Below are 22,766 nucleotides of genomic sequence, written 5' to 3' on the forward strand. Positions count from 1 at the left end.
CTTTTCCCATATATTCTTTTTTTTTTTTTTTTTTTCTGTCAGATCCAAGATTGCGCTCAGGTGGCTGTGCTTAGTCTTATTTTGGTCCTCACCTGTGGGCCCCCCTGCAGGCATCTGCCAGGAACTGGAAGCAGCAGCAGGAACGGAGGCACTTTTACCATATATTCTACATAGTTGTCATGATAAAAAAAAAAAAAAAAAAAACAACAACAACTACATAATCTGTGAGTTTATAGAAGTTTTCAACAGGAAATCACATTTAGCTAAAACCAACTGTAATTTATTTAGTTTTTGAAAGCCATTCTATAGGAAAAACTTGTATCTAGTATTTTGTTATAGAAGAAATTGAATAATCTTTTACTTGTTCAGCAAGAACACTTATTTTATTATTGTCTTGGATAGCCACAGTGTTCTCTGTGCATAAAATTAAAATTTTTATCTTGTGTAACACCCACCATGTTAGTGACCCTGGTTGCTAGGTACCGTAAGAAGATCTAGCATTTGCATAATACCTGAACACTTAATAAATATTTTAAGACCATGCTCGTGTGCATGTGCACGTAGAAGATGCTGTCTTATTTTGGGTTCCTCAGAAGCAGATGCTGCAATGAGATTCACATGCAAGTGATATATTAAGGATATGCTCCAGGAGAAATTCTTACAGGTGTGGGAGAGCAGGGCAGGGAAGGGAAGGAGACAATTAAGAGAGCTATTTCAAGAAACATCTCAACCTCAGTCATCCCATGGGGACCTCTGAAGTCTAAATTATATTAAAATTTCTTCCTCCCTTGAGGAAGAGGTTGGGCTTTCATACTCTGCTCCAATCAGAAATGGCTGTAGGCCATCCTAGGGGGACATAACTTCCTTAGCACTTGCAGGCTCTTTGTGCCTGAGGGTGAAACAACTGCAGTAGTTCCCTGCTCTTTTCTGAAGAGTGCAGTCGGGCACAGAAGCTGCGGTGGACACTCAGAATCTGTGAAAGACATTCTAGGGGATACAGACAGTAAGCTTCTGTGATACTACAGATATGCAGTCTAGAGACTTACCATAGCCAAAAATGGTTCGTACTTACTACCTCAAAAAACTTGTAAAAATCTTCAAGAAAATAACATACACACTGAATCTCAATAAGAGAGATGCACAACCTAAAAGTCACAGCATACACTGCTATGGAGCAGGAAAAACAAACTTGTTTTTGCTTTTTTTTAACCAATATATCTGCGTTTATAATTTTTTTAATAGAATGTATTTTCAAATGAAATATCCTACACTTACATGCTGCTTAGCTTTCTTACGTGCTCTTCTCTGTGTGCTCCTTACACTTTTTTCTGTTTCTTTTATTTCTGCTTGGCAGCTATACAGATGGCTGTTATAGCTGATGCAGTGTTTAAGGGAAGAAATATCTGCCTTTACTCTTATCCTCTTCCCTTGGTCCCTCCAGCCCCAACGGCTCACCATGACAGGGCTTATCATTTTAAGTATAGTCTCAAGTATGTATCAGAGTTTCCACAAAGATTCAAGAGAATCTTTTTGCTGCTGCTCCACAGCAGTAAGGAACAAACTCTGAAAAGCCCTTAAGCAACAGAATCCCTTAAGTACAATTCCACTTATTCTTATCTCCCAACTACCTTGACAGGCACCAGATGACCACTGTTCCTCCAAGGAATTACATACTTCAGCTGCTCTTTATTTCCATTTTATGAAATCTGGATCTGCTGTCTCTGTAGGGAACACAGCAGATCAAGGACCGCTGTTCTCTGTCTTATTTGTACTAGTTCAGAAATTTTAGGAACTATGATCTCCCCCTCTCTTATGTACCTCACTTTTATTTGATTCTTTGTCTTTTTGTGAAAAACAACTGTTTGCCAGAGGTTTGATCAATGGCTTTCATTAATTGCACAATTAGCTAGGACATGATGTTACACTTGTTCTGGACTTCCAGAAATATTCTTATCCTCCGTCTTAATATTGTCATGATGATTCTCACTTGTAGCTTTAAGAGTTGTTCACATAATTAAAAAAAAAATAAGCACTCCTCCATATTTCGTTAGTCGCTTCTACTAATTGTGTTATTTTATTTCAAATCGCCAAAATACACTCTGGATCAATTTTGAGTCAGTCCTTTACAGAATGACTGGCTGCAAAGTGGCGAGGGTGCCCGACCTCCCAAGTAAACTCATTTCAGTTTTCAAATTTCGCTCTGAACTAATCATACAATTTTGTTTCACTCTCATTTCCTATTCTCAGTTCCATACAGACAGTGGGGCAAGACTTTGCCTACAAAAAAATTCAAAATGCTTTAGGCCATGGAATGGGATTTTCAACACAAATGTTATGTATTCTCTTAAAAATAAAGCAACTTTTTATATAAAGGATCTTTTTTATATATAAAGGAATTTTCAGGGTACAGATGTAAAGTTTTTTATCATTAGGAGGGAAAATGTAATCTTAGAGGCATATTGCTAATAAACTCTGTTTCCCACCCAATTCCATTTGTCTCACCAATGTTCCCTCCAGGTACTGATGCTAAAAGAATCTGCTCTTGGTCTTCACGGTAACAAAATGATCTGCACTTGTTGCCTGGGTCCTTGAGCAAAGCCAGTAAGTTTGGTGCCATGGTTCCATGTCCTAAGCAGGATCTCTGACTTCTCTCTCTCCACATTCAGTCTGTCCCTAAATCCTCCAATGCCTTCTCTTTCCACGTCACTGATAACTGTTCCTTCTTCTGCATCACTACTATTTTACACAACATGAGATTGAGAAAAAAATAATGTGTTTTTCTGTAAAACAAAGCTAGGTGTTCCAAGGTTTAACTTGGCTACTTATTAGCTTTGACTTTGGTTATGCTATTTAACTTCTTTAAACCTCTGTGTTCTTGGCTGTAAAATGGGGATAACTCTACTTGCTCTCTATAAGCCGTTGTAAAACTTACATGACAAAAATATAACCTAATCAAATCAAATAATCATCTCTTTGTGACTTTCAATTTTTTTCTCTGTGAAATCATACATGCTAAGTATATCCTAATAAATTTCTTTCTTGTGAATTCACTTGTACATTATATTAAGAATAGTAATCATAGTTACCATTTATTAAGGAAAACAAGACAAACCTTGCTCATGATTATGTACCTATGTGTACCAACCAATTAGGTAAGCACTTTATAAGCATCTAATTTGATCTCATGGAATAGGTATTTATCTTATTTTTCTAGATTGTTCTAGATCTTCTAGAACATAAGGCCCAGTGAAGTTAAATATATTCAGTAGCCATTAGCTATAAAGTAGCAAGTTTTATAAAACATTTTTTTGGTAATGACCCACTGTAGTAAAATTAAGACCCCTCCACCTGCCAAATGGCCTTCAAACAGAGAGCATCCACTCTCACGGACCCACCATTGCATCTCTTAGCTAAATTCCCACTGTTACTACTCCAGGATGACAAATAGAAAATACTTCTCTCTAAACATCAGAACTCATGGAATTCATAGCCTGTCTTCCCTTTTATATCTCTAGTGGTAATTCTTATTTTTTTCCACTATTCTAGAACCCAGATAGAATCCATTTAAAACACTCTGAGGCACACATTATGAATACAAAGCAAAAGACAGTTGTCCAAACCTTCCTTGGTTTGTTTATAATGCTAACTATGATGTTATTTGTATGAAAATATATGTCATTTAGTTATTTGTAACTTAATACTGTGTGGGCAATCACAAAAATTACACACACAAACACACACACACACACACACACACACAAGTAATCTCCACTGTTTATAGTGCCTGCCTTTCCAACTTGATATACACCTGACTAAGGGTACCAACCACACACACATCCATAGTCAACATCACTCCTGCACAGCAAATTCAGGATGAACTCTGTTCTCCCTCCTCATAACTGAGGCTCAGAATTGTCCTTCACCTTCCTACCCACTTACATAGATTCAATCATTAAATCCATATTGAGCACTTCGTATATGTTAGGCAAGGATCAAGGTATTGAAGATACGATGGAGAAAAAGGTGGGCCACGTCTCTGTTTCCACACTCCAGATGGATACCGCTTTTTTTTGCATGAGCACAATAAAGTAACTTCTTTATTAAAGTATTTGTTCATTCTCTTAACAGTGACTGAGGATAGATCTCTCAGAAGCTGCTGCTATACTCTTATTGTATGCAGTAGCCATATTGCCTGTTTGAACAAATTATAAGTCCGGACCTTAGTTTTCAATCATTTCCTCACCCCAGCATGCACCAGGGTTTTTTATCACAATTTAATTTCACCATTTCTTCTATTGGTGTCCTGACTTTAACTACTCTGGCTTACTAGCTTAAAGCCCATACATACGCCTCAATTTAAGTGTACAGATTCAAATACATAAATTCAGTTAAAAATTTAGATCATCCCGGTAACATACCATGCATCCCAAGCCGTGGACCCAATACTCTTCTGAACTCTATATGACTTATGTCTTTTTCCCATTCCTTAGTCCCAGGGTTCACAGCAAAATCTGCATAAATACTGCTCCTAGTTTCTTCTAATTAACCATGACACATCAATTTATATTTATATTATTACTTGCATTAGTACTTCTGTCTTGATTATACTAAAGTCCATAAAAATTTATTTATATTTTATATTAGATACTGTGGTTCAGTCAATATTTTCATGCACAATAACACCAAACTAGACAAGTGCTTTGTACTCAATATGGTTGAATGAATGTATGCGTAATGAACTTAAAAGTAGAAATCATTAAATTCCAGCTATGAACAGTAGCTAGTTATTTGTCTTATGGGACAGCATGTGTCCTCATACTGATAATTCGTTACTGAATACATCAGTGAGACAAGCATATACATTCATTACTGAATACATCAACGAGACAAGCATATTTGTAAGAATAAATATCTACAGGTAAATGTAGATATAGCAGGAAGAAAAACTAAAGTTCCTCCATATTTACATTTAATTGCACTTTATAAACTTAAGATGAATACTTAAAATACTGAGAATAGAATCAAATCATGTGTCACATTGTGCTACCTAAGTCTTCTTACATTTATCCACTAATCTAGTCAATCAGCTGTGCATTCCACAAGATTTTATTGGATGCCTGGGCAGGACCTTTGCTATGTCCAAGGTAGATTCAAAATTATATAGAGAAATAACTCATGGAAAAGTATTTTATGTGAACTAAAAGATGCTGCCTTATTTAAGTATTCACCCGAAAGCCTACTTCAGCAATTGAAAAGTGAATATAGCTTGAGGAATTCTTACCATTAAGAAAATTTCAAGCTTGCCTAATCATGCAAAAATCACACGTACAGACTCTGATAAGACCTTCTACAATCTTCCCCTAGTCCTCTCTGGCCCAAGAACCAGACAAGTTACACTGCAGTTCACAGAGTGTGGTTTCACAGCACGTATAATTTCACCACAGAAGGAGCAGACTTCCTTCATCTCTTCAAGCCCGTAGTCAGGACAAGAAATAAAGAGTGAGATTCTTGCAGTCAGGAAGTCAAGTGAATAGAATATTTGTGTGACACTGGGATTTCAAAATTCTCTAAGGCCTACTTCTTTAATAGGCTGGAAAACAGCACAAGTGAAGTGTTATGCTTCTTACTAGAAAAACATATTTGCATGAATTCTTAAGTCCTTCTCTTTGTATTCTGGGAACAAATTCCCTCTCCCCAGCTCTCCGCCCCTCTCACGTTTTTCTCATAAGCAACTACTTAGTCTGTACGTCTTAGTCACAGGCACTATCATCCAAACTGCCCATAAAAGTATGAAAGTATATTCTCAGTGCCATGACACTTTCACCTTAACCTTATAACATTCATCTACCATAATATATTTTCAACCAGTGAATTAGCGCCTGGGGCTGCCAACACAAATGCAGAGAAAAGTAAGCTGTCCTTCTTTGTAAGCGATGGGAAGTCTCACACATCATTCCTAAACCAGGATCTTCCCTTCGTCAGCTCCCAGTCTCTAGCACTCTATCACCCACAAGCTGCTCAGCACAGTGAATTCATCAAGGCAGGCCACGCAATTGTTAGCTGGCAGTTTAAATGGGGCCAACTTGTCATGAGAGTGGCAGCCTGGGCAATTGTTTGCCCTCTGGGAACAGGTGCGGACAGGTTCAAATGAAACACATCCAAATACTAACAGCAAGATTCTTAATCATGTCAATAAAAGGGATGTACTGGTGTCAGGGATTTAGTGGTCACAATATGCCGCTTACACTTTTAAAGATGAAATGCTGCCTGGCTTTTAAATAGAGTGATCCAAGGACTCCACCATGCCATTATCATTTTTACTATTATAGTTATCTTAGTATTAAAGCAATCAAGTAACTGCTTAAAACTATGTGTTACATGTTTGCTGGATGAAGTCTCTACTTGTGATGTTCCATGTGCTAAAAGGCTTATTTTTAAATAACGTAAGGTCAGGTTATCAAAATAAAAGGATGGAAAAAGAAAAGACCCTGGAGGTGGAGAAAAGAAAGAGTAATAAAGAACGGTATTTTATTTCAGAACAATGGCAAACTTTTAATGTAAATACCAAGGATGCAAAGGCACTCTAAAAGGATAGCTTAATAATATCATTATTGAAACAACAAAATTAAATTGTTGGCCAATTTAATTTTTGGCTTTTAAATTTCCCAACATTTATGGACTAGATTTTATATGTTCTAACAGCTTTCATTACATACCTATTTAAAATATTCTATATTCTATATCTATATACTGCAGTGATCTCTATAAAATGTTTTTCAATGAAGCTCCAAGAATAATCACATAGCATAAATATAACTAGATATCATGGCACTAACAAAAGTACCTTAGTATTCTTAGTATTAAAACAATCGAGTAATTGCTTAATATTTACAAAATGTCTTTTAGGTAATCACCTCTGTGAGGAACAACAAAGACAACATACAGTCCTAGCTTTCATAGTGTAATTAATTCATATGTTATTAACTTGTTTCATTAACTTGAGGGGCAAAAATTAAGACACGCAAAACAATAAGTGAAAAATGAACTACTGAATGACAGAGTGTCACAAAAGAAAGAGCTCAGTGAAAGCTGCTGAAGTAGGAAAGTGGAAGAGGAGGCGGGTGAGCTGGAACTGAGCAAAAGGCCTGGGAGAAGAATGCGAAGTCCATCCAGGGAGGAGAAAAGTAAACTTGGGTAAAATTAGAAATGTCCATTTATATTCCCTTTGTTTTAAAATAAAACAAAAAAACAGAGGCTAGAGAACAGGATAAGAGGAAGAGTTCATGATAAATGTCTCCAAAATGTATATTCTTAAGGAAGCATAATCCTTTTATTAGGGGGCTTTGATTTAATTTTAAACAAATGGATATTTTCTGATTTGGAGAAACATTATACTGTTGTTGTTTTTTTTCAAAATTCAGGCTCTAAAGTTGGGTAATGTTTGTGTCTTGGCTCCACCACTTTCCTGGCTGTGTGAATTATTTAATCTCACCATTTCCAAGTTCATTTATTCATAAAATGGAAATAAAAAAAGAAAAAGTACCTGCTTTTCAAGGTTATTTGAGGTAAACCAAATAATTCATGTGAAATATTTAACACAGTGCTTAGCACAAAATGGAAGCTTAACGAACAATTCCTATGGAATTCCTTTCCAAACACAGGATTCCGAGTATTTATAAGTAAGCAGTATTTATTGTGAAAGCCTACATATCAGTGGCAGTTATTCAATAAGTACAGGTCTAAATGCTTAAAGCTTTCACTCCAAGGAAGATCCAAGTACTGCCTAGATGCTCTGTTTGAACTTAAAAAGTTACTCTTCCTTAGAAAACATCCATTTGATCCCAAGAAAGCAAGGTGATTATACAGCACAAAAATAATCCCCAGATGACCATATAATGAAAGAATGTACTGAATCTTTATGAAATCAACATTTGGCAATTCTGCACTATTACTGAAGAAGTTAAAAAACCAAGGCCTTTGTGTTTTGAACCAGTTATATTTAAATGCAAACACACTTGCAAATCCTTTTCCAGGTTCAAGTCACTTGTATGGTTTCTTTTAAAATTGATTCAGGTGACATCACTTTTCCATAGAATTCTTTAATTTTCTCTGTCATATAGGAATATAAACTTAACTCCAACATTCACATTCGAATTGAGAAAAGAGCTTATATATTAGGTGCACCTAGAAACATAAAATGTTACGTATTGAGAGAAATTATAGAAAAGACTAGTTTAAGGCTTTACAAAAACTACTTCAATGCTTGACTATTAATCAATCATGAGTAGTTCTTTCAACTGTAATAAAATTGACAGCAAATCTTGTTTTCAAGTTTACTGACAGTTAACATCATTCTAAATTTTTACATTGGGCTTCCTTCTTTATTTTGACTGTCAGGAAGCTTAGGATTAAATTTTTAGTTCAAGCCTAGTCATGATTCCATCTGTGGTTCCTAGAATAATTGTCTACTCTTTTACCTTAAATAATTTCTGTTCTTTATATTATTGCCTTGCATATGTGTGCATGAAATTATGGAACAGGTTTGCTGGAATTCTTTCTTGAAGAGAGTGGAACTATAAATATTTGCTCTTGTAATTACTGGATTACTTTATTTACTCTTCTTTTACATTATCCTAATATAGACCTTGAATTCAAATATTTTAGATTTTATACAGAAAAAAATTTGAGAGGTAAGAATGAAGAGCAATTCAAAAAGTCATCATAAGGTAGCCTCATTCTCTAGTCTAAAGCAAATGGGATCCTTCTTTGGACATTATTTTGTTGAATTGAGGTCTTTAAAAAGGTCTTAAAAATTTAAGATAAGCCTCAGCTAATGAGAGTTTCATTCTCTACCTGAAAAATCTGTATTTTCCCAGTGAACATTCGAGTTATTTTAGCCTTGAAGATAGTAAGCTGGACACCTTTGCCAAGAGAGTGAATCCTCCTATAAAACCAATATGCCAACATCTTGTGTTCAAGGTAAGTTGAGAAAAGATATGAACCTAAGGCAGGAATCTTCAACTTTTCCTTTGAGTACAAGCTACTTTACATTTTTCCAAAGCGACAAAACTGTGTGTGTGTGTGTGTGTGTGTGTGTGTGTGAATACTTTAGAATAAAATTTTAAAAAGCAATAGTTTTCTAAGTAAACAGAAGACATGTCACTACAAGTTTTACCTGACATCATGTTGAAAAATCCTAGCAAACTAAGGAAAGAGAAAGGATTAAAGAATGACTCCATACTTCGGATATCTATGGAAGACTGACTGATCAACAGCCTCTGGTTATGGAACTAAGCTCTAAACATTCCCTTAAAAGAAGATTATCTCAAAAAATATAAGGAAAAGTAGTATGCACACTTGTTAAACAGCCTATTTCATATGATAAGCTAAACAACTTGCCTTGTTTATCCTCTTCCAATTCACTCTCAGAACATCCATCATCATCTTCCACATTGTCATCAGCATTTGGTACCTTCTGTGACAAGGTTTCACTCTCCTTTTCAGGATCTAAATTATATTTTTCATCATCTGAGGGTGACTTTAACATTCCATTCATTTGATCATCAGCCTGTCCTTCTTCATTAGCTTTCTCATCTTGTTTCTCCTCATCTACTTCAAAATCTTCTTCATATTCTGAGAAAAGAAAAACTGCACTATGAGAATGAAAATAGAATCACTGATACTTAACCCATTTCACTTTAATGAGAACTTTGACTCCATTATCCTCTCTCCTCAGGGCCTTTCTTCACTTCTTTTTCACACAATTAGTGAACACAGAAAGCTAACAGCAAATGATCAAAGATTGCAATCAGTTACATATACAAGAGCACAAAAGAAATGAAGCTCCAAATGACAAGCCTGAAACCTAATAACAGTTCATTTACAAATGGACATCATCATCTACAATAACCAAAATGAACAAGAGAACTTGATAGAAAACAATAAATTAGAAATAAATTAAGAATGAAGAGAACAGGAGTATAATAATGAAAGTTAATTTGGAGATCCAGTGAGGTCATAATTCATATGAAGAATGTTCAAAATATTTGGATATCAAGTTAATGAATAGTGAAGTGGAAAAATTCAATTAATCAAGTCTAAAGGCCCTGGGAAGTAACACTGTGAAAAGCACATTCTTTGAGAACCAAATGGACATCAAGAAAAGGCATTATGAAGGATTCTATATCTAAGCCAGAACTGCAATCATATGCATTATTCATCCCTACGATGAATGAAATAATTATATTCCAAGGATAAAAATTCTTATAAAATAGAATATTTGTGTCACAGCCACTAATTTGCTTCATTCCCTACAGAGGTGCAACAAATCTGTAGCAGAAAAAGAAAATTGCCACATCAGATAAGCTCCAGCTATCCCTTGTGGTTATAATTTTTCACCTTTCATATTTAATTGTTCCCCTTTTTTCTTCCACCAAAAACTAACAATCTTTAAGTGACAACATGCCAAGGACTGAGAGCAAAAGGATTTCATGCAGAACCAATTAAGCAAATAAACAATCATGTTTAAAATGAAAATTATAGGGAAAATAAATGTTTCCCTATTTTGTATGTTTTTAGTTATTAGATATTCTGCTTTCTTTTCCAGTGGTGGGGGCCTCTTGGGTAATTACTTGAGAGCTATCCACCCTGTCCAATGAAAGAAACTTAATTTAAAAATGCATGCCCTGTGCATATGAAGAAAGCTCTGTTAATGCAGAGAATGTATGAGGGAGATGTAAGAGGAAAGGTGAAATGAGAAATTTTAACGAATAAAGGCAAACAAAGAGAAGTCATCACAAGAATGTTTTCATGAAAGAGATTTAATATGAAGAACAAAAAATGCAAATTATCAGTAAAACAAAATTATAAAATAAGCAAGAAAATGAAGAATGTGGTTTATATTGCAGGAAACCAACAGGAAACATAATAAAAACAAATAAATATTTTGAACCAAATATTTCAAGCCAAGTAATAGGATAGTTCTTCACTTGGCCCAGTTAGCTGTCAATCAATAAGCCTTTATGTGAAGAGGATCAAATTGCAAGATAAAAGACATTACAGTAACACAACTATTGGAATCTCCAGTTTTTGTTGAGAAAATAAGCTGCAGGTAGGTATACAAGTGATATTGTACTCATAATACTTTTTATACATGGCTTCAGTAATGTTAGTTTAATGCTACTGGGCTCAATTGCTATGGATTTTTATATAGGACTTGATTAATTGTATGAAATTTCATCAAATGAATGGGATGGATTCAAAAGAGGGCGGAAAGTCATTTGGAGATCATGAAAGACTTCGTGAAAGGAGGAGTTTAGGTTAGCCACAGAGTACAAGCACACAGAGAAACACACACACATATCACTTTACAAATATTTGCTACTGGTCACAGAACAAACAAGGGGCCACCAGAACATGAGTGAATTGCTGGAATTCCATCAATAATATTGGATAGTGGGGAAATACAAGGGTTTTGGAGTCAGGCAATCAGGTGCCCAAGCCCCAATTTATACACTCACTAACTGTGCTTCCTCGCAAAGCTGTGGTGAGTATTAAAAGCAATAAACCCTTGAATGTACAGTGCTATGGCCTTTGAGTACCTAATCAATATTAGGGAATGGTAGTAATAGTGATTGTGATTGGGGGTGGAGGGAGTTGGTCATAGAACAGGAGAAATCACACACAGTCTGTGCTCTATACTTGTTAATAGAGGCACCTGCTAAAAACCAGAGAAGTACGAGTGTCCACAATTAGGACACAATTACAGTTATATTATTGGAGCAGAGCACAAAGTCAAAGGAAAATGGAGTGAATCACAAGAACAGTCCCTACATCCTATTTTGCAGGAGCTTCCATGTTTCCCCCCCAAATACCAACTTTAAGGCTGTCCTGGCTTTATTCTTACCCATCACTATTATCACATCAAAGTATTAGTGTTCTATTAACCACAGGGCACTCTATTAGCATTATAGCTCAAAGCACTCCTCCTTTGTGGCATCTACTCATGTGTTTTCACTATGAAAGAACTGGTGGTATGCTTTCCGGGTTCCTTTTCATAATTTCTTCTTTTGTCCCCCTTCTCATCTTCCTTCTTCCAGAGAATTTAATTAGCTTGTTGTTTACTATCCTCACTAATGAGGAAGCGAGTCAACATGAAGCCAACATCAATCCAGCTGCAACCCCCCCCCCCCTTCTGACCTCCACTCAAGCTTCTTGCTGTCCTTACCACCAGCGGCTGTGCAGCAGAGAAATGGAGCCTTGCTGCTGCTGTTTCTTTTCCTTTCTTCCTTTTAAGGGAAATGGGCAATTCAAGTCCATTAACTAGCCAACACAGAAGAAAGATTTTGGAAGAGCTGTATTATAGGCATAAAGGATGCCACTCATAGCCCTGGCCATGTTGCTTTAAGAGCAAATAAATGAAGAAAATGAAAAGCCTCTACTGAATATGGCTTTAATAAACCTACATGTCTTGCAAGTTAAAAGCAACCAACCAACTAAAAATCCCGTGTGTTAATCTCTGCGACTGCTGTTGCTATAGATATCTCTCCATTCTCAGTCTAAGATAATAATAAAGACCAGAAGAGATGACTGAGAGAGAGAGGTACCTGGGTCAGTGTTATGAGTGAAATCTTTCTGCAGATAGTCACCTTACTTCAGTAAGAAACAAACATAAAATTCAGTGCTAGACCAGCTCTGTGATTCTTCTCCTGGATTACTGAAAGCCTTCGGCAGCAACGCGAGGCGGTATGGAAGAAGATAGCTAGGATGCATCCTTTTCCTGATGCCAGCCCTTCCACGGGTCCTCCCAGCCCTGGCTGTGCCTCCTCTAATCCAGGCTTTGCCTCCTGGGTGTAAGAGGGATACTCAGGCAGCTCCCATGTCTGGTTCTATGGATGCGTATCACCCACAACCAGCTAACATCAAGGAGAGTTTATACAGAATAGGGAGCTGGACAGTATTTGAAATTCTGGGCTTTGAACTTAGACAAGCCTGAGTGTTAACGGGCAGCAGAGCATGCTATGCCATATGACACTTTGGCATAGGATTATTTTGATCTGAAGGCAATTGAGAAGGAATAGATATAAGAAAAGAACTCTCCCTTCCCTTCTTTGCCTAAAAGTGGGTCATAAATGTGTAAAGGTCTCTCCCCTCCACTCTCTAGGACAGAACTTATTAATTACAGGAGACAACACTAGACCTTGTCATCTCAGCTATGACACCAGAGGAATCAACATAACAAATCTCAATAAAACTAGCTTTTATCTACTATTTATGCCCCCATATAGTTGCCTTCCCACAATTTGCTGCCCTAGAAGCTCAAAGCTCTTTTCCTTCGTCTTGTTGTTTTTCTAAAATTGAATTGTTCTTTTGTTAAGATGCCATATAAACCCAAGTTCTACCCACCTCTTTGAGTTCTTCTGCTCTGGTTGCCCCCGTATGTGTTTGGTGCATACATTAATATCTGGTGTGTTTTTTTCCTCTTGTTAATCTCTTTTGTCAGTCTAATTTACAAGGACCCAGCCAATGAACCTAAGATGGCTAGAGGGAAAACAGTTTTTCATCTCCTGCGGTTTGAATCCTACTTCTGCTACCTTTTCTCTGTATGTCTGAGCCTCAGTTTCCCAACTCATAAAATGGAGGTGGTTATAATATCTATTACATCAAATGGTGAGAATAAAATTAAATAATGTGTGGAAAGTGCCTGGCCCTTTTATTATTGTTATTATTACTACTATATTTGTGTGTGTGTGTGTGTGTGTGTGTGTGTGTGTGTGTGTGTGTGTAGAGGGGGAGGGGGAGAGGGGCAGAGAGAGAGAGAGAGAGAGAGAGAGAGAGAGAGAGAGAGAGAGAGAGACAGGTAGATGAGGAGAAGGAAGAGGCAGAGGAAGGAGGGGAGGGCAGAGAACGAGTGGAAAGATGAGAGGAGAGGAGAGGGGAAAGGAGGGGAGGGGAGAATAAGGAAACAAGAAAGGCAGACAGATAAAGCTCCAGGCCCCCAAGGCCATTTCTAGATACGGAATATTCTACCATCATATAATCATATAGGTTGTGCCTACCTGATCCCAAAGCCTCAATTTCACCAAAGCAAGTACATTCAAATATTTTTAAAAATAAGCAAAATTCTATTTGTTCAGAATGGTCTTTCTCTGCAGAAGTGAATAGAGCCTCTGGCTCACACAGACCTGAACTCCCCTTCACCCATTTCAAGTACAAGCACCTTCAACCTCTCTGGAGTTAGGCCTGCCCTCCTCTAAGACAGGTGACACAAGACTTCATCTAAAACCTTGGAGGAAGGTGGTCAGGGATTCCTCACATGTAACAGAATTGCGTAAACACCATAACTAAATAACAACACTTAATGGATATTTTTCCAAATTTGGTAATCGCATTTTAAAGACTTAAGCAAAAGAACAATAGCAACAACAAAAGAATCCTCTGTTATTCATTACCATATTTAAATATATTTTCCTGGTCATCTTCCCAGACATACTGTCCTGGTTTTCCTTTACATTCCATTTCTTCTATAGCAGTTCTCACTTCGTTGACCTCTGTGTTTTCCTCTTCTGCTGAAAAAATGACTGAAGCAGAGGCTCTGTTGTCCTCCATCTCATTCCTTCTTGGTACCTTGTATGCTCTATCCTTTCTCAGTTTCCCTTTACCCTTCTCCAGTTCTTCTCTTTTCTCAGTACTCTTTTGTTTCCTAGGTTTTGGTGAAGTTGGTTTTTTGTCAAGGCCCATTGCAATAATGCACCTATGAAAAATATTAACATAAGGTGCTCATTAACTTTTATATACAGCACAGCAGAGTCTTATAGCTTTTTCAATGACATCGCTTATTCTTATAAGAAATATTTTAGTATAGTGCACACAGTTAATTAAAAATAAAATATCTTCTCTTTATTAATACTAAAATCTTATAAACACAATTTTTAATAATTATACCTTCAGTAATAAATAAGAAAACAACTAAGAACTACCGTCTAAAATTTGTGCCTTAAAGTGCCCAGGTTCACCCAGCAGGTTAGTGATGGGGCTGGATACCAACTCAGGACTGTTAGACTCCATCACCTCACACTGAAGTACAAAAATATTGTTAGATTGCAGGTATCAACCTCTCAAATGACTAGCTACACAGACAAATATTACACTGCTGGGCTTACTGTCAGGGGAAGTGCCCACTCTCTCTACCAGAAACTAACAAAATCTGGAGTTTTCACAAGCTGGAGACAAGCTGGAAAAGGGGCGTGGTACTTATTAGTCTCCACACTCCTCCTCTTCTAGAAATAGACATGTCTCCTTCTCTACAGATTACATGACTATCATTATTGGAGAACTGAATCCATTAGAGAGGGTAGGTGAAAACAGATCACAATGCAGTCAAGACTTGTTAGTCCTGGAAGAAGAGAAATAATATGTAAAATTTGAAAACTGCCTCAACGTGAATCAAACCCAATGAGTTTCTTAAACTAAAGATTTTGCTGAATTTCAGCCATCTCCAGTCTAAAATAGTATAGAAATTAATTCTCCCAACAAGCAAATGTGAGAACTTAGTTGTTACTAATCTTTTCACTATCTCCCCATAAAATGAAGCTAAAAGCATCTGCACTCCAATCAAGCTATAAAAAACGAGATAATAGGAATACACTTACCTCACCCATATTAAGCATGATAAATACTTTTTGACTGTAATGATGATGTACTTAGTACATTGCTTTCCTTGGAATAAAGGTATCATGAATCTTCACAGAATATGATTACCCACATTGCCTTCTGTTCAAGCTGTTCTTCGCTTATCAATGGCAGCACCAAATCCGTTGATTTGGAACCCCTGATATGCTGTTACTTTAAGTTTATGTTGTGACTGTGTAGATGCTTTGATGCCTCCCTACTGCATGCACAGACTTTTTATTGCCCATCTGCTTAAGGGAATTGGACAAACAAAGTGAGTAACATCTGTGCTCTCCTCATCGCTGACTACCTAGTTGACTTCTGAGTATAATTTGAGGTGTTGATTCTGATTACTGAAGCTCAAAGCTGTCTGCATTCTACCTATTTGGTTAGGCAATTCTTCTTCCTGTGTTTCACTCTAGTAACTAAAAATAACTACCATGTTTCTTCAAACAGTTCCCATAATTGAGGGATAAGTATAATTGCACAACCTCCTCACTTTGGAAATGACCACTGCTGAGCATTTCTTGTCTTCTGAGCATTTCTTTTTTTCTGAGCACCTTAAGAAAGCAATTCCTAATTGTTTTTAGACCTAGAATTCCCTACTATTTTATGTTATCATAATAAAAGTTCCAGAAACCACTATTTTTATATGAATTAAAATTAATTTAATTTTTAACTAATTGGAGGCATTAATGAACAGCCCTTAAAATGACTGAAAGTATTATTATGGATGTGACCAAAAAGAAAAAAAAAGTTTATACAATATTATAAGTGATACCAGTCTCCTTAGGGGTAGTTCTCAACTTTCACTGGAGCTCTGCCTTATTGGTAGTTCTGAAAGAATCAGAGCAGTGTCAAGTGGGACGGGGCCGAACAGGCCAGGCGCCAGCACTCACTCCCCCCATCCCTGCCCCATTTAAACCAGTCTGCCTCGACTTCTACCTGGTCTGCAGCAGGGAGACATCAAATGGCACCACACTGTTCTACTTCGGACATTCAGAGATTTCATTTGAAGAAATGAATATGAAGCCAACAGAAAATTGTAAATGGGTGAAGGGAGTCAAAAGGTTAAAAAAAATTAAAATTGTTTAAAAAACAAAATTAAAATAAAATGAAAGAAAACTAACGTTCTACAAGAACTCTGTCTTTTGGCTGAGGGTAATAGGACGTACTCTTTAATATCACAACTACTTTGTTAATATCATTTGAAAAATTCAAAGAAAGAAGCTAGAAGGGTCCAAAAGAAATTGTATAAAAAGCTGTGCAGAGGCTAGTAAGTATTTAATAGGAGAGTACTTGTCACCAGTTAGATTTTGGTACTGACTAGTAAACCTCCACAGAAAGTATTTAGGACCAGACATTTACAGCTTGGATTTATACAGCAACTCCCAAAGATTGCGATGTGTTTGCAAGTGGATGACTGTATATAAGCTCATTAGCTTTCCTGATAGTTAAATGGACATTTGTTAAATGACTTGCCCACAAATACGAAGGAAGCATGTTTGAGTTGGAACAGGAAAGCAACTTCAGGTGAGTCTGAAGTACACCTGGGTAGTCCTATTACATTGCCTGGGGCTATTTACTCTCCCACTTGTTAGATGACTCTTTCACACCTTGTCTCTTTCCTAAACCCTCCAAATTCTTCCTCCCCTAGCCTTAACCTCACTGATAAATTCTTTTTTTAATCTTTTTTTTTTTTTTAGTTTTAATTATACAAAACAATGTAATAGACATTTATACCCTTCACAAAGTGATAACCCCCCCACAATCTACTACCCCTCTGACGTCAAATATAGTTAAAATTCTTGTTTGACTGAAAAAATAGAAACAATCAGCAGAGAAATTACAGCTGGTTGAAACACATCCACCTATTTACCTCTCTCTCTACCCTATATGTCATCTCTCTACCTGTTATTATAATGTCTCCCCCTCCTCAAAGGCCAATAATATCTCCATTTGAGCCCTGGATCCCATCTCCTCAAGTTTACTCAAGCACTTTGCTGCAGCAATTTCCCCCTCTATGTCATGCCTGATCTTTTTTCTTTTCTTCTCTAGAGTATCACTCCTATCAACATATAATCATATTATATTATCTCCCATCTTGAAAAATAAAAAGCCCGCTTTGACCCCTACATCCTCCCTCCTGGCTGCCACCCAAATTCCATCTTGTATAGCCAAGAGTGATCTATATTCCCTGGCTTTGGCTCTTTTCCAATTATGTCTTAAACCTACCCCAATCAAGCGTGTATTTCTACCACTCCACTGTTACTCATGCGAAGATCACCAATAACTGACACATTACCAAACCATGCTCAACCCTCATTCTTCATTCACTTCACTGATCTACATATTCAACCCTGTTCATCATTCCCTTCTTGAAACATTTTGTTCACTTCCAGGATATCACTCTCTCTAAGTTCTCCTTCTCATCACTGGCTTTCCTTCTTAGGCCTTTCGCTGGTTCCTCTTTATCTCCCCCATTTTGAACTGGAGTGACCTGGAGCTCATTACTCAGGCATCTTCTCTGTCTCATTCAATTCTTAGCAATCTCATCTAATCTTAAGACTTTAAATTCCGTCTGTCTACAAACCATTCTCACATTTACATTTCAAGCTTGGACCTCTTATCAAAAGCTATAGATGCCTCAAGCTTAATGTGTCTAAAACCAAAATCCCTTCATTCCACTCCCAAACCTCTTTTTTTTCCAGTCTTCTCCATCTTAGTACACATTAACTAGACATTTTTCCAGTTGTTCAGGCCAAAAACTTTTGAATCATCTTTGACTCTACTCTTTATTTCATATTCTACATTCAATCCATCAATAAATCCTGTAAACTCTACCTTCAAACTACATCTAGAACCCAATTATTTATCTTTCTACCATTCCTTCTTCTTTGGATTAAAGTCATTTCTACCTCTCCTTCTACCTCCCTAGTTTATTTTTCCCATAGGAGCTACTGTCAAGTCATGACAGGTCATTGCCCAAAACCTACTTTAGAAGCTTCACATCCCTCTCAGAATAAGTCAAACACCTTGCAATACCCTTAGGGCTCTACAGGACTTGGCCCCACTGTCTCTCTGACCTCATTTTCTATCACTGTTCCATTCCTTACTTTTGCTCTGGCCACACTAGCCTAGGCACACCGAGCATGCTCCTGCTTCATACCCTTTCTATACACTTTTCCTTTACTGAAAAACTATCTGGAGGAGGAGACATTTTTTTTTTCTGTTTCCTGTTCAAAAGACATCTTTTCAGAGAGGCCCTTCCTAACCATCCTATATAAAATAACTCTACCCTCTGATCTTCTCTCCCCTCACTACCTATATCTCCCTTACCCTACTTTGTGTATATCATGCTTATTACCATCTGATATATATTAATAGGTTTATTGGGATGTTATTTGCCCTTCCCCCATTAGAATAGGCTCCATGGGGGCAGGTACATTGGTTGATTCACTCCTTGGCATATAGTCAATTCTTCATGAGTACTTTCAGAAAAAAAAAAGAAAGAAAACATGCAAGCAAGTCTCCCGATTTCAAACAGAATGTCCAATATGAAAGCTAATAAACAAGAGTCAAAACTATCCTTCTATCGTGCATTTTGTTTTCCTGAGATTGAAACTGGGGGCATGAGAATGATAGTTGGGCCACACCATATGCAGGCACAACTGAAAAATGCATAACCTATAATATCCAACCATATAAGCTAGATGCTTGCACAGGCTTTGGGGCTCAGTCCAAAACCAGTTACTAAGAGGAATGAGAAAAAGAAAAAAGAAAAAGAAAAAGTTATTTCACTTCAGAAAGAACTTAAAGCATGACGAGGAAAAGGAAATGCAGAGAGAGAAACAGAATTTGAAACGCCACCAGCTTTTATCCCCATTATGCAATACATTTGGAAGTCTAATTTAGATCTTATAATTTCAAATACTACATACAGAGTTATAATAAACAACTTTTAGACATTTTAGATACAAAGATATCTATCTTAAGCAATTGTGCAGAGAAATGCATCAGTAAAAGCACAAAGAAGAAAAGGCAGCAAAACGTGCCCTCTACCAAAGGACATTTGTTTCCATACTTGTAGCAAGGGGATGATCTCTCCACACACACAAACCCAAAGTAGCCTCGTTTGCCTCCAAGTCTGGAACCTTTTCGATGCTTATATTCACAGCAGGAGCTTAACCTGTTCACCTGCATCCCATTCAGGAAAAAGGTGAGACTGAAGGGGAAACCATGGTGCCTTTTGGAAATAAACTGAAAGGTCTCTGGAATTAAGAAGGAAATACATTAGTGAAAGCAACTAACTATAGACTAACAAGTTCTAAATCACTTACTTTCTATTAGATAAATGGTTTAGATCACCTTTTTAATATAAGCACATTATTATAATCATTAAAAACACATTCTATTACTTTTATTTATAAAAAGTACTCTACCGCTTTATAAAATCCTTTGATTTGTAAAAAATAATAATAATAATACCTAACGTTATATGAGCACTTATTATGGCCAGGCATTATGCCTGAGAATCTTGGTTATGTTATGTCTCAACAACCACATGGAGTGGAAATAGTATCATTGCTAGTTTCTAGGTGCAGAAACTAAGGCTTTGAGAAGTTCAGTAGTTTACCCCAAATCATACAGTAAGTAGGAGAGTTAGTATTGAACTTAAACATCTCCCTAGATTCTATGCCTTTATCTCGCTATGTTATCTATTTCAAAAGTATATGACAAAAGGCTACTACAAGCTCAGTAATACTTTTAGATAAACGTGTATTTTTAGTTGTGACTTGAAACATACTAATTCATATATGGACGAGATCGATTTACTCCATCTCCAACCCATTCTCTATTCTCTCTGAATTTGAGACCTCTTCTTTCTGTACCAATAAATTAAACACCACTGCATACGATTAATAGGTTTTAATCATTCCAAGTCTTTATAAGGCTCTTTGAGAGTTTCTCACCCTAGAGGTCCCAAACCCTAAGCCTGAAAAATCTGAGTCTACAGAGTGACTCAGAAACCTGCTTCTCTTGACACTTAATAATGTCACTTACTACAAAAGAAGCCTCCCTGGACCCTCTCACTCCTACTGATAATAGAGTTAATATGTACTATTACTCTGTTATGTACACATTTCCTATTGTTGCTCTCACTACAATATATTACATTATGTCTATACCAGTTTCTCAAATTTCAGAGTGTATCAGAATCATCGAAGAGCTTAATAAAACAGATTGCTGGGCCTCACTCCAGAGTTTCTGATTCAGTAGGGCCCAAGAATTTGCATTTCTATCAAGTTGCCAGATTCCACTTACACTGTTAGTCCAGGAACCACACTTTGAGAACCCTGATCTACATGTTTGCTGCCCTGCATGTTTGGGAAATCCATGACAGCTGAAACTGGTCTTACCTTTGTTTCCCTAGATCCCAGGACAATGGGCATAAGAGGACCTCAATAAATAAATAGTGATTTGTTATTTTAACTTATTTCTTTCACAATCATCTAGAAATACTATGTGTATACCATAGCATGCCTCTAAAAAGAAATGTAAATCAGATGCAACTTGTACTAACAAATAGACTTACCAAAAAGGCAATTCCATAATTTATATCTTAATATTTGTGATGTAAAATTAAACTAGGAAAGAGAAAATTGAAAATATAGTGTCTGGGGATATTAAACTGCATTAGCTTTTAAAATCCACTTGTCTTTATGATATATGGACTCCTTAAGTGGTGACTCGAAAGCTAGTTGGACTGCTTTCATTACAGAAAATGGAATGGGCCACTCGTGTAATATGATCCATTCTACTGCAGCATCACACCCCATAACTACTGAAGTACCCAGTCCAAGAAGGAGTACAGCCAAGGAAATGCTGAGAATGGGCACAGGACATCAACTGCTAGATGTGACTGCCCTTCCTTTTGGGACTCACGTGACTGAAGAGTCCATCCACCTATTATTCCATTTCTTTCATTTATTTTCAAAGTTATTGAAAAACAATTGACACCCTCTGCTTTTATTCCTATGTTAATTATATTGTAATTTTATTTTTAAAATTTTAGCAATACTTCCCAACCCTGACTTGATGGTTTCAGCTTGGAATAGTGGAAAGAAGACATATCAGAAATTTGCATTTCAGAACATGCATCTGTGAAATGGAGATGGCAGGATGAGGGAGTGAGGTGGAGGGGGGTGACCCAGTCTACCCACTTCACACAGCAATCTTAAAGATTATGTAGTGTACACTATTAAAAAGCATTCTGTAATATTTATAAAATGTAGTTATTCATTGTTGAATGACAATGGAAAGCACTATTTTAGGCACTATAGAGAAACAGAAATACTGAAGAAACATCAAATGTGGTCTCCTCCTTCAAGAAGTTATAATTTAGCAGTAGAAATAAAATGAAAATATCAGACTTCTGGGGCGAGATCACTAAAATCCTCTCCCCTTAAAATTTTGTCTCTGAAAATGGACGAAAGACTTAAAATAAACTGAGCAGCAGTTATTCATGAAAAATTGCAGAACTGTTGGTAAGAACAGTGGAAATCTGAGGCATTCTTGCCTGGAGCTGCTCTCATCCCTCTCACCTGCCACTATTTCATCCCTTTAGTTCTAATATGGTAGGGCAGGCCATAAATAACCAGCAGCTTCACTGTCAGTGGGCACTGGTTTGAGTTGGAACAGAGGACCCCAAAAAATAAATAAATAAATAAACCTTGGCCGGTGGCATTACCACTAATAAGTAGCAATCTCAGAGGCAAACTAACATGGAAGACCAGAGTGTCTGCTATCCTAAAACTATAGTTCTAATTAGGGCAAGCAACAGGCCAGTATACTAGCCAGAAATTTAACAGGGAGATTCAGGCAGTAAGGCAATCACCGATCCATGTGTAGGGGAGCAAAATTTGCCATACCAAAATGTGTCTCTTTGGCATAAGTATTATTTTAAGCTGATTAATTTTAGGAAACAAAAGACTCAGGAAGAAACTTTGACCTTCCCCTTTACTGCCTAAAGGAATTTAGAGGACATGCTCAATAAAGGGAGCCATCATTATATGTAACTGTAGTTTAATATGAAC

The 22,766-nt window shown here is 36.8% G+C and overlaps 1 protein-coding gene and 1 non-coding gene across 4 annotated transcripts in view; both read right to left on the reverse strand.

Moving 5' to 3' along the window:
• Window positions 1-22,766, reverse strand: part of ERICH3 (glutamate rich 3) — a 112,517-nt gene that overhangs the window by 19,610 nt on the left and 70,141 nt on the right. For all 3 annotated transcript variants that reach the window (XM_074334952.1, XM_019743774.2, XM_019743775.2), the window contains 3 exons: window positions 19,754-19,940; window positions 14,451-14,752; window positions 9,400-9,633 (listed from right to left, as the gene is read on the reverse strand). In XM_074334952.1, coding sequence (XP_074191053.1) covers window positions 9,400-9,633; window positions 14,451-14,752; window positions 19,754-19,940 — 723 coding nt within the window. The remainder of the gene's footprint in view (window positions 1-9,399; window positions 9,634-14,450; window positions 14,753-19,753; window positions 19,941-22,766) is intronic.
• Window positions 37-277, reverse strand: LOC141572602 (small nucleolar RNA U89). Its single transcript, XR_012497923.1, has one exon. It is a non-coding gene; the product is annotated as a small nucleolar RNA U89 (small nucleolar RNA).

The sequence above is a fragment of the Rhinolophus sinicus genome, linkage group LG06, assembly GCF_036562045.2.
Source record: "Rhinolophus sinicus isolate RSC01 linkage group LG06, ASM3656204v1, whole genome shotgun sequence".
NCBI lineage: Eukaryota > Metazoa > Chordata > Mammalia > Chiroptera > Rhinolophidae > Rhinolophus > Rhinolophus sinicus.